Consider the following 12,259-nt stretch of genomic DNA (forward strand, 5'->3'; position numbering starts at 1 on the left):
GAGGTTATAATCTAGTATTGTGCGATATTTCACCCCTACAAACCATGTGTGCTTACTCTCTTCTGTCATACACCTTCAGACCAATGGTAACCCTGGCCTCTCTTAGAATTTTAAAAACCTTCATCAGATAATAGTTATCCCTGGTATGTACGGTCTTTGTAAGAAGGTTTATTGAAGAAGTTGACAAGTGAAGGCTAAGCTGGTGCTTGATGAGTTTTGGTGTACGAATTCATGAAGGGAACTTTTTATGCGGTTTATTCAAGGCTAATTAGTTTACAAATTCTTGCTTGGATAAGTTATAATTATTCGTCAGTAGGCCGATAATGAGGAATGTGCTAGCTCCAAAGGGTCGTATGTTAAATGAGAAATTGTAAAAAGGATTATCAAAGATTTGGATGAATTTTGAGCAACAATCTTGTGAGATGGGAAATCTTCTGAAATTTGCCAATAAAACATACCCAAGATTTTTCGAGTAATTTACTAGTCTACTGCAAAAAATTTCACTGGAAGAAAAAGTAAGTAATGGTATGTTTTCTTTATTGCAAAAGTAGTAAGCATCTAATTAGTGAATTTTATTTGGTTACTATCACACCAATTAGAGTTCAAACATGATTAACGAGATCACGTCCTGTTTTGCTCGCGCACTTCCATGAATTAAAAATAACTAAGGCATCTACTTAATTTATCAACCGCCAATCGTACACCGCTACATACGATGATCTAAAGAGGTGAAAGTGATAGCGAGGTGGATTTCTTTTTGGCTTGAGTTTTAGTTGTTGGAAGAGCATTTTCAGTTTCGTGAAAAGGCAAGACCAACACCAAGAAATTACCTTCTCAGATGTTGAAAGTGAGACCTTAATGTTATACTCCTCCGTTTATGGAAAAGAGATATTTTCACTTTTTCAATTTAGCCTATTTTTAAACCTTAAGATTTCTAGCGAGGTTATCTTTATCATTTTCGCAGGCTTGCCTCAGCATTTTTCGACGCGATCTTCCGTTCTTCCTTTTTATAGCTTGTTATACGTCATAGGTTCCTTGACTTCTTCTTAGGTTCTGATTTTTTATCATTTACCACCCATGTTCTTGTGCGAGGTTGATTCGTTCTTCTATCAACATTTTCTCAGTTTCTTTCCATTGTGCGAATCATGCTTCATTTTCGCACTGGAAAGCAATGATCTCTACATCTCGAATTTGACAGTGGAACTGATTTTCTCTTCTCTCATCGCCACAGTTGATGTTTATCATTGGTCTTTCCGGATCATACGGTTGAACCCATTCCGTCCAATATTGCGGGTCTTCCATGGCGGCGGCTAGTTCTTTTCCGCGTCTGCTGTCAGAATTTCTTCTTTGCATTGCTGGGGTTTTCAGTGTAAGGAGATATAATGTTCTGAAAGGTTGGGAGTTTTCTGAGCCGGCGAAGAATAGGGTATTGCTTTTAACACAGTGATACTCCACTATCACTTTGGGAGGGTAAGTTCTTGAAAAGATGATAGTTTCAAATATCAAGTAGACGAGTTCGGAAGATAGTGATGGTAAAACGATGAAAAAATTGGATAGATAATGATTTCTAACTAAATACTAGCAGGTGAGGAATAATTTTCCATGTTTCTAGCGCCAAAATGTTGTTGCGGAAAATCCTACTACATTCAAGGAAGTCATAAGAACATGAAGTCTAAGTTATAGGGATAAACTTGAACATTAATGATATTATGCACATCTTGACACTAGATATGATCTTCAAACGAGCTTTTATATTGAGAATATGGTGTTCTTACAAGTATTACAAAGATTCAAACACATAATACTGGAGATGATAAGTAAAAGGTGAAACTCTAATGGGAATCTTTTCTCTCTTCTAGGAATGATTTTAGCTATGTTAGTTGACTGAATTCTTTCTCAACCTACCTCTCTCTTTATTATTTTAATTCTTATATAGGCAAATACCATGGTAGAAGACAACTGGTTTCACGTGTAAAATCTCTGCTAATTGATCTATGTTCATTCTGTCGTATTCGCCAGACTTTGGGGAGATGTCGCTCTCTTTCGCGTTGTTGCTTCGTGCTCTTCTTTATTGATGTCGTGTTGTGCCTGTCGTACGGTTGTTCTTCGTGCTTCTTTCTCCTTGTCGCATAATTACTCTTTGCCTAGTTTCTCTCTTCTTCGTGTTAATGATTGTCTTAGTCAAGGCGAGGTTATAATCTAGTATTGTGCGATATTTCACCCCTACAAACCATGTGTGCTTACTCTCTTTTGTCATACACCTTGGCCTCTCTTAGAATTTTAAAAACCTTCATCAGATAATAGTTATCCCTGGTATGTACGGTCTTAGTAAGAAGGTTTATTGAAGAAGTTGACAAGTGAAGGCTAAGCTCGTGCTTGATGAGTTTTGGTGTACGAATTCATGAAGGGAACTTTTTATGCGGTTTATTCAAGGCTAATTAGTTTACAAATTCTTGCTTGGATAAGTTATAATTATTCGTCAGTAGGCCGATAATGAGGAATGTGCTAGCTTCAAAGGATCGTATTTTAAATGAGAAATTGTAAAAAAAATTAGCAAAGATTTGGATGAATTTTGAGCAACAATCTTGTGAGATGGGAAATCTTCTGAAATTTGCCAATAAAACATACCCAAGATTTTTCGAGTAATTTACTAGTCTACTGCAAAAAAATTCACGGGAAGAAAAAGTAAGTAATGGTATCTTTTCTTTATTGCAAAAGTAGTAAGCATCTATTTAGTGAATTTTATTTGGTTACAATCACACCAATTAGAGTTCAAACATGATTAACGAGATCACGTCCTGTTTTGCTCGCGCACTTGCATGAATTAAAAATAACTAAGGCATCTACTTAATTTATCAACAACCAATCGTAGACCGCTACATACGATGATCTAAAGAAGTGAAAGTGATAGCGAGGTGGATTTCTTTTTGGCTTGAGCTTTTAGTTGTTGGAAGAGCATTTTCAGTTTCGTGAAAAGACAAGACCAACGCCAAGAAATTACCTTCTCAGATGATGAAAGTGAAACCTTAATGTTATACTCCCTTCGTTTTTGGAAAAGAAATACTTTTATTTTTTCAATTTGACCTATCTTTAGACTAAAATGAAAATATCTTTTTTTCAAAAACAGAGGATCTTGGTGCCCAAAAAAAAATGCATCTTTCACTTTAATAATTTTCTCTATTTTTATGCAAAAATGAAAAAAGTTAAAAGACCTAGTTTTTATAGAACAGAAACCCGAAGGAGTACTTAACATTCTAGTTCAAAGCCAGAAATCCTCTTCAAAAGAAAGAATCTAATACTCATACAACGAATCTCAAGCTGAGTGAAGTTTGAAATGTATCGAGTACTCGGGACCGGCACCAGATGTATTCTAAAAAAAAAAAAAATCACGAGTTTCTGTTCTCAGACAACAAATGTGTTGTCATTTTTCACACTAAATGCATTACTCCGCCTTATGTATATAGAGGTGTACTTGTGTCGTGTCATTATAAAAGGGAGTCCTAATTGAGTAATGGTGATATTTCTTTGCTTATTATGAGTTTTCATCTTGGGCAGTGAATTGAGGTGTTGGAGAAATCTCAAAGCAATAAACCCCTGCATATGGATTGATCAATTTTGTATGAGGACGAAAATTAATTTCTTGCTTTTTTTCATACTGGGCTTCAAGTGTACCTAAACATAGTGGTCTAATGTATATATTTTTCTTTTACCAATAACATTTTCTTTTTCCCGAAAAACAAGTGTACAAATAGTGTCGTTTCTGATAACAAGTAATTAAGCTCTTTCCATGGGCATAACTTATATTCCACTTTTCTATTGTACTTCCAATTCCATGTACATGTACCAAATAGTTCCTCATATAAATGCATATGATATTGGTAATAGCAAAATATCAATGAGTTTATTTTGAAAGCGGGATCATGTTCGTCATTCCTTTGTATCCTCGCTTAACCCGCATTAGATCTCTCATTCTTAATTCTTTTTTTTTTCATTTTTATCTGAAGGTGTGATTAGAGAATCAAACTGGAAAACCCAGGGATCAAAGTAGTTTATTTTTCGAAGGGTTTGGCTGGAGTAGGATCCCGCCCATACCATGTGTGGCTCTCCTGCTTAGGATCCACGATGTGTTTTTGTGTCTAATCCATTGAAGAAGAAGTGAAATTGAGATGACATTTGATAAGAAATTTGTTAGTTAACTAAAATGCATGAAAATTAATGTCACGAAATTATTTTCAGCGTACAACATGTGTTGTCATTTCACACTTAAAACATGACTGAAGGAAGTACTTCTATCATGTTACATGTACCCACACACCTGAGTTCAAAGCTATTTGATAATTTTTTGAAGAAATCTAAGTAACTCGATTTTTTCTTTTATGATTTCATTACGATGGAAAATTGAGACTTTGGAGAAAATTTAAGCTCAAAAACCACTATTGAAATTTGCTTCAGAATGTTTGATCAATTTTTGATATTTCTCCCAAGAGGTTGGGGGGTCAAAGCAAACCACTATCTTTTTTGGTCGGATAAGCCAAACTTACCAGGAAGTGAATATATTGGCGAAGCCTTGGACAGTATTTGGTATGTGAACGTAATTCTTTAAATTAAAGAGACACATCCATGTTAAAAAATCCGAACGGTAATTGTGTCAAAACACATAGATTAACAAGTTAACAACTAAAAACTAGTTTCAAATTGAAGTCCGGTTCGTGACAGATAGAGAGCAAGCACACAGAGCTTCAAGCATGTCGAATTTGCAAGAAAATGAACCATGTGTGCTCACTCTCTTCTGTCACGCACCTTCCATTAATTCATACATACCTCCAGGAACGGAACCTCAGGTGGCCCTTGGCCTCGTCCGAGTACTAGTAGCTACCCTATACTTTCCCCAGCTAGCACGGACTTTCTGAGGTTAATTGAAGAAGCTGACAGGGGAAGCAAAGCTAATGCTTGATGAGTTTTGGTGTATGAATACATGAAAAGAGCACCTATATGGTTTATATAATGCTAGGTAGGTTGTTCACTAATTCTTGCTTGGATAATTTAAATAGCGACGTGTTTACCAGATTTTATTGGCTTCAGTTATTCCCTCCCGATACCCGCTGTCCCCCAATTTGCTTTTATTAGCTTCAGCTTAAATTGATCATATGTTAAATGAGATATTCGAAAGAAATTATATAAAGAAACATCAAAGATTTGGATGAATTTTGGGCAACTTTCCTTTGCGATTTGGAATCTACTGCAAATTTGCATTCTTTATGATTATTAGCCAATGAGATAATCCACCATTTTTCGAGTACTTTTTGCAAAGATTTGCAAGGAGTAAGAACTAGTAAGTCGTGGATTCTTTGCTTTATTGCAAAATAATAAGCATCCAGTTAGTGAGTTAACAATATTATATGGTTATAAATCACACCAATTAGAGTTAAACATGACTAATGGGACGAATAAGAGTTAAAGCATGACTCACGGCATCTAACTTCTTTATTAACAGCCAATCGCAGTCAGTTACGTCTGATGATCTAAAGAGATGAGGTTGATTTCTTTTTGACTTGGAGTTTATAGTTGTTGGAAGAGCATTTTCAGTGTCATCAAAAGAGAAGGCAGACCAATGCCAAGAAATTACCTTTTCAGATGTTGGAAGTGAAATCTTTGATATTATACTAATTTCTAAGCTAAGAACCGGCTCTGGAAAGATGAAACTCTGTACTCATACAGTGAATCTCAATTTAGGATATATTATTTTGACTTCAGTATTGTTGCTGTAGCCCGTGTATGTCGGATCTCTGAAAGATTTTGTACGAACTGATTACCAATGCGCCCAATGTGTAAATCTGACAAGCTGGAGTGTAAAACGTATACATATACGACCAAATTTTGACTTCAGGCAAATCATAAACGAAATTAGAAGGGAACTTAAGGGTAACGTCGCAAAATCCGAGGGAAGTGAGTGACAAAGGGAGCCACAACAGCAGCAACTCTTTATTGCATAAATCTGTGATGCAAAAGTTAAAAATGGCGACAAGAGAGAGACTTCGCATTATGAATATGAAATTACCAAATTACAGAGGATGAGAATGAAATTTATTTTTGTATATGGGGGTGTCTGATGACACCCCAACAGTACAGCAAGGAAAATTTCAGCTCATCAGTGTCCCGTATAAGCAAATTTAGTTGTGAGACGGCATGTTGAATCACAGATGAAAGAATATTCCGACAAGGAGGACAATAAAATTTTCGTCAAAAACAACCGCAAAATCTTACAGAAGAGAGTGTTATTTGTACCCATATTCTTTTGAGTACCTCTTCAAAACCAATGTGATAGATATGTTCGATAAACGAAGAGAAGTGGTTTAGAGCAACATGGTCTCTGGATTCTCGATGTAGCCTTTAAAAGCTTTTAACCATTCAGCACCAATTGCACCTTTACATCAAACACAATAACAAATTGATCATCAGTTTTTCATGAAAACACCGAAATTGAAGCTATCACCTCGGTACTGGGTTTGATTTCATTTCTGTGATGATTATTAAAGCCTAAACAACAAAGCCAGATATTTTGTTCCTTAGTTTGAGCTACCTACCATCAATTACACGGTGATCACAGCTCAGTGTGACCGGCATGAAAGAGGCAAACTTAAATTGATCAGGACCGGCTCCAGGCACCACTCTTTTCTCAGCTGCTCAAAGTGAAGGTGGAAAAGTAAATTAAGGGGAAATTAGGGTGACATAAGAGACAAGCCATTAGGAATATTAAGGAGTTGTTGCGCAAAATTTTACCTGATCCCACAGCAAGAATTCCAGCTTGAGGTGGACTGATGATAGCACAGAACTGTTTGACTCCAAAGGGCCCTCCCAAATTTGAGATGGTAAACGTGCCTCCCTATAAACAATAATGACATATTAGATCCTGACCAAATGTAGTTGCTAAAAGCCTCAAATTAATAAAAAGAAATTTGACAAACCCACTAACCTCATAATCATCAGGTTTCAAACTATTTTTCTTCGCCTTATCAGCCAATTGTTTGATCTCTTCACCGATTTTGGACAAACCCTTCTTGTCTGCGTCCTGCAAAAACAGAGGGACGTCTCAGCATGTCATAAAGAAACAATTTCTTCAAGATGCAACCAAAAAACACTTGAGCCTGTCGAACTGATGCCAACACTCACCTTGACAACGGGAACAAATAGTCCATGTTCTGTCTGAACAGCAACATTAATATTAACGTTGTTGTACCTGGATTAAAGACCATGGGAAAATGTTATAAACATTTACTTGAACTAAAAGTATATTATAATAACACTGACATATCAACTTACTGGCGGATGTAATCATTTGTCCAGGAACTGTTACATTGAGGAACTTTGCGAAGAGCCAAAGCAGCAGCCTGCAGTTGCAGTTATAAGTCAATACACTGTCCTTTTAGTAAACGTCTTTTAGTCAGTTGCCTTACAGAAACAGGAAAAGAGGTTACCTTCACTACAAGATCATTGACTGAGATCCGTTTACCACCAGAAGCTTCTTGAACGGAATTAAGTTGGCTTCTCAATCTATCAGAAAAATAAACACTTAATATTAATAACCATAAATAAGGAGGAACCACATCACAAGAACAGAAGAAACATAAAACTTTGTTTTTCACAACTGATACTCACTCCATTAGTTTGTCGACACAAGAATCAACAGTCAAATAATAATGAGGAATAGTTTGTTTTGACTGTAGCAGACGCGAAGCTGTGATCTGCAAAAGTAGATATATCAGCTACAGTTCTGTCCCACTTAACGCTAAGACATACAAAAGAAAAACTTTACCTTTCTTATTTGAGTGTGTGGAAGGTCGGTGTAATCCAAATTAGATGCCTGTGTTGTGGCTTTAGCCTTGGGGGCTGATGCCTTGCTAGCTACATCATTAGGTGAAATCTTAACTTAAGCAACATATTCATTGATACTCGAAAGGAACCCAACCAAGAAAATGACCAATACACAGGAAACAGCATTGAAAAAACTATACCCAAGTAGTCATCAATATCAGCCTTCACAATGCTGCCATCAGGACCTGTGCCTTTAACGCTTGAAATAGGCACCTATTGTGAAGTAGATTCAAATATATAAAAAGCGTAAATATTCCAACAAAAGTGGTTGCATAAGAAAGCAAAGAAAGATGTGAAATGCTCATGACAGGAGAAGTAATAAGAGTTTTGTTGTAGCAATTGAAAAGAAAGACTAACGTTGTTCTCTTCGGCCAGTTTTTTTGCAAGAGGGCTAGCAAAACTGCGACCTTTTGATTGAGGAGGTTCAGCAGCCACTGCACTTGTTGGCTCTGGCGAGCTCACTGGCTCCGCCTCTTTTTTGGGTGGGGAAGGTTCAGGTGAGCTTTTTGCCTCTCCACTTGATGCAGTTGATGAAGCTTTGTAATCAGAAAATTTTGCAATATCATCTTCTTCTTCGACTGTAATAGCGATCACCTATAAAATAGAGAAAACAGCAGACTACAATATTAATATATAACAGAAGATCGTGTTTTGAACAGCTAGAAACAGGACTAACATAAAACCCGATAAAACCCTTCCTCCACATTTGTGCAATATAACAAAAATTGAAAAAAGAGAAACTACCACATACAGATAGGCATGAAGTATCTGCCTAATATGATGAATAACTGGTCACAGTGGAACACAATCGTGAACCAATAGTACAGGTTACTCAGTGGTTTTGGTACATATATATCCTAAACAGCTAAACTTACTCCTTAAAATGGACCAAAGAGGGAAAACCAGTGATGTTTGATCAAAAGCACATGTTAATAATGTTTTAGCCAAAGATAATTCTTTTTCAGTATTAGATAAGTACCTCGCCAACTTGTATTTCTTTGGCTCCATCATCATGGATAATCTTAGCAAGATACCCATCCTCCATACATTCCATTTCAACCGTTGCTTTATCCTTAGAAAGGCATTAATAAAAAGTGTCAGATGTCAAGGCGTAGGCGCATAATTCAACCTTCAAAGTACTCAGCCAGACAGTATCATCGTATAACAAGAACTCACTGTCTCTATTTCACATAGTACTTCACCAGTAGAAACTTTATCGCCTACTTTCTTCAACCACCGTGCAACGTTACCCTGTATATTTTATTAAAGAGTTTCATTAGAAGAAAAAAAAAACGGATGCAGCCTAAATGTTGTCAGGCGCAACAGAAGGGTAAACTACCTCGGTCATTGTAGGGGAGAGAGATGGCATTCCTATTTCTTGATGTGGAGGAAGAGCTGAAAACGAAATTGAACATAATATTATAAATTTGAATAACTAATTATCAACTCAAATGGCATTATAAAAACATCAACAGTGCAGAGGTGAGAAACAAGACATGCTTCCAGAGCTAAGGGAGTAATGATCATTCTAACAAGAAAACAGCCAACAAATGTCTAACCCACGAAAAAGGGACTGAACGAGACAACGATCACATATTCCCAGAATCTTCCACTATTCTACTGTGTGAATTGTACTTCATTTGATAACTTATAATTTCATTTATGACCAATTTAAAGCGAGCAAAGATAGCTAGAGACGTCAACTAACTGCTAAAACGATCAACTAGTAGAGATACCAATAGAAACACACTTTCACTAACATTCACATAAAATTTCTTAATCCAGAACATAACAAACAACATATACGACAACCATACCTGAATCTGAAGCAAAACCTCTTCTCGAATACAATTGTGAACTACAAAAATGAAAACACAAAATAAAAAACCCATAATTCCTCATGAAAAAACAAAAATTGGCAGCTCAAAATAGAGAATTCACCACAACAAACCTCGAAAAAGCATTTCTCGAAATCGAATTATTCCCAATTCTCATTCTATTAGATACGCTTCGAATCGAAGAAGCTCCAATTGAACCTCCATTTATGTTCCCAGGCCGTTGATTAATCCTTACAAGATCTGAAACACAACCATATATATGAATCTTTCAAAGATAGATTTTACGCCTAAAAATCCTAAAATCTAGCTGAATTTAAACTCAATTTTTCGTATCAAATTATCGATTACTTACTCTCGCTTTTTATAGAGGAATTAACCTCTGTCGAAAACATACGAACAAGAACAGAAGATGAAGATTCATTTCGCAATAGCTTTAACTGTAATCGAACAGGGTATCAAAATTGAGTCAAAAATCATGAAAAAATTAGGTCAAGAATCTGAAAATGGTGAATCAAAAATTGAGATTCTGAATACAAATCGAGAATCTGAGATAATTACCTTTCTGGAATGACGAATCAGATGAGATGTATATGTCATGGTGATAGATGATGATTGAAGATTGAAGATCTTCTTTCAATTTTTTGCACCAGTGCTGCGGATTTTGACCTAGAAATTTTTATTAGAGAAAGAGATATTTATTTTATGAAGAAGAATAAAATTGATTATGGCTTCTGTTTTTTGACTCTTTTGAAGGGACACTAAGAGACACCGATACCGACGGCACAGTTTCGGCTTTAAGTCGTAAGTGGAAATTTGGCAGGCTGGCTCTTGGGTTGGGTGTGATTGGCACCAAACTAGCCAGCCGAATCGGTTCGGTTTTGGACCAACTAAGTAGTGATTGGCTTTTTGTGTGTCGGGTAAGGGTTTACATAGTGAATGTCAAAGGGTGATCAAAATCTCTTTGACATGCTGTTGTGATTAGGGATGCACAACGGGTAGGGTGGGTAGGATATGGCCTATATACGCCACCCTACCCGTTTATTGACGGTTAAGAAAAAATTTACCCGCCACCCTACCCATCATTGTACGGGTAAGATCCTATCCAACTCATTTTCTGGCGGGTCGGGTAGGGTGGCGGATATAACCGTTTTTTTCTTAGATTATCTTGTTTTCCCTTATGAATTACTGTGTTAGTATGTTTGGTTTTTCTACAAGAAGTCAATTTCTTCCATATATTATCAGGGACGAATTTTGATAAACAAAACATGAACCCATCTCCAAAAGAACTCGAATTAATCATCTTACTTTAGGACCTCAGAGGTAACTTTAAATAGAGCTATTGAAGTGATTGAGAAATTTCTAAAGCTACCAACAGCATGAAAGTTTGAGAACTGACCGCAAGAATGGAAGCTGCCTGTAACTCTGTTGAATCTGCATCATGAACTCAATCCTTTTATATATTTGTTTAAGCTTTTGTGAAACAACAACTTTGTTCAACTTCTCAGTGGGTTTCTTTTCTGCAGTCTCGAACTCCAAATATTCCTTCAAAACAAATTATGCTCAGTAACGCTAATCACTCGATGGGTGTAGGATCCTACGAAAATCAGCACATTGCTTCAAACTTGAATGCAGAAAGCTAAGCTACTGGTGCACCTGAAGTGCAGTGAGACAAGCTTCTCCTTTCTGGAGTAGAAATCTCTCAACAGAGAGGGAGTTGTAATTTCAAGAATGAGCAAAGTATTGTGTGAGGTTTTACCAGACTGCAAATCAACAGAGAGGGAGTTGTAATTTCAACAACATAGCTGTTGTCACCACCACAAATCCTAATACTGAAGATCCTAAATGCAAGTTTGATATAATGATCGATGTGTGCAAGCAAACACCTTACCAGCGGGTAGGGTAGGATAATTTCGGATTATATCCGTCACCCTACCCGCTAACTGACGGATGAAATAATATTTACCCGTCACCCTACCCGCCAAATAGTGGATAGGATAGGATACGGTTAAAAAAATGGCGGGTAGGGTAGGATTGGAGGGTAAGGGTAGGATATGTGCACCCCTAGTTGTGACGCCTTCTGTTCTGAGTGAAGAAAGAACATGCTGTTGTGAGGGGAGGAAGATTCAAAAACACAATTAGGATATGTAACTAATTGTGTTTTCATGATTTATAAAGGGATCCCACTATTAGTGAGGTGATACCAATTTAGCGATTCGACGGTTAGAATTTGTTAACATTTATTTGTCTTATGTGGATTGGTATCACCCCCAAGTAATATTGGTATCCCCTTGATAACAAGGCTTAATTGGGGGCCCTGAAAAATAATTGGGGGCCTCAACAAATTTATACCCACACCAGAAAAGTTAAAGGGCTTCCAAAATGATGGTGAAAGTACCATTTTACCCTTCTCACAAAAATAACCCTAAAATCCTATTAAGACTTAAGTAAGGCCCCCATTTCATTCCATCACAAAACTGTTTCATCTTCTCCTCTCCCCCTCCCTCTCACAAAACTGTTTCATCTTCCCCATTAACGACCATGGAGAAATT

At 36.7% G+C, this 12,259-nt stretch overlaps 1 protein-coding gene across 1 annotated transcript; it reads right to left on the reverse strand.

The window, feature by feature from the left end:
* Positions 1-6,009: 6,009 nt before the first annotated feature.
* Positions 6,010-10,462, reverse strand: LOC113317963 (dihydrolipoyllysine-residue acetyltransferase component 3 of pyruvate dehydrogenase complex, mitochondrial-like). The gene is made up of 18 exons (XM_026566078.1): positions 10,269-10,462; positions 10,063-10,147; positions 9,824-9,950; positions 9,690-9,730; positions 9,212-9,267; positions 9,049-9,123; positions 8,852-8,944; positions 8,230-8,466; positions 8,013-8,085; positions 7,814-7,902; positions 7,657-7,742; positions 7,476-7,551; positions 7,321-7,388; positions 7,171-7,237; positions 6,974-7,069; positions 6,781-6,883; positions 6,585-6,680; positions 6,010-6,424 (listed from the first exon to the last, which is right to left on the reverse strand). Exons 1-18 carry the CDS (start codon positions 10,305-10,307, stop codon positions 6,354-6,356), a joined length of 1,578 nt encoding a protein of 525 aa, XP_026421863.1. The 5' UTR covers positions 10,308-10,462; the 3' UTR covers positions 6,010-6,353.
* Between the last annotated feature and the right edge of the window lie 1,797 nt (positions 10,463-12,259).

The sequence above is a fragment of the Papaver somniferum genome, chromosome 10 (assembly GCF_003573695.1).
Source record: "Papaver somniferum cultivar HN1 chromosome 10, ASM357369v1, whole genome shotgun sequence".
NCBI classification, from domain to species: domain Eukaryota; kingdom Viridiplantae; phylum Streptophyta; class Magnoliopsida; order Ranunculales; family Papaveraceae; genus Papaver; species Papaver somniferum.

Excerpts from the sequence above, each read along its gene's own strand:
- LOC113317963 (XM_026566078.1), bottom strand. The coding sequence starts at position 10,307 with ATGACATATACATCTCATCTGATTCGTCATTCCAGAAAG. Across the intron at positions 7,743-7,813 it reads CACACACTCAAATAAGAAAG|ATCACAGCTTCGCGTCTGCT; the intron begins GTAAAGTTTTTC and ends CTACTTTTGCAG. Across the intron at positions 7,070-7,170 it reads TATTTGTTCCCGTTGTCAAG|GACGCAGACAAGAAGGGTTT; the intron begins GTGAGTGTTGGC and ends CTGTTTTTGCAG.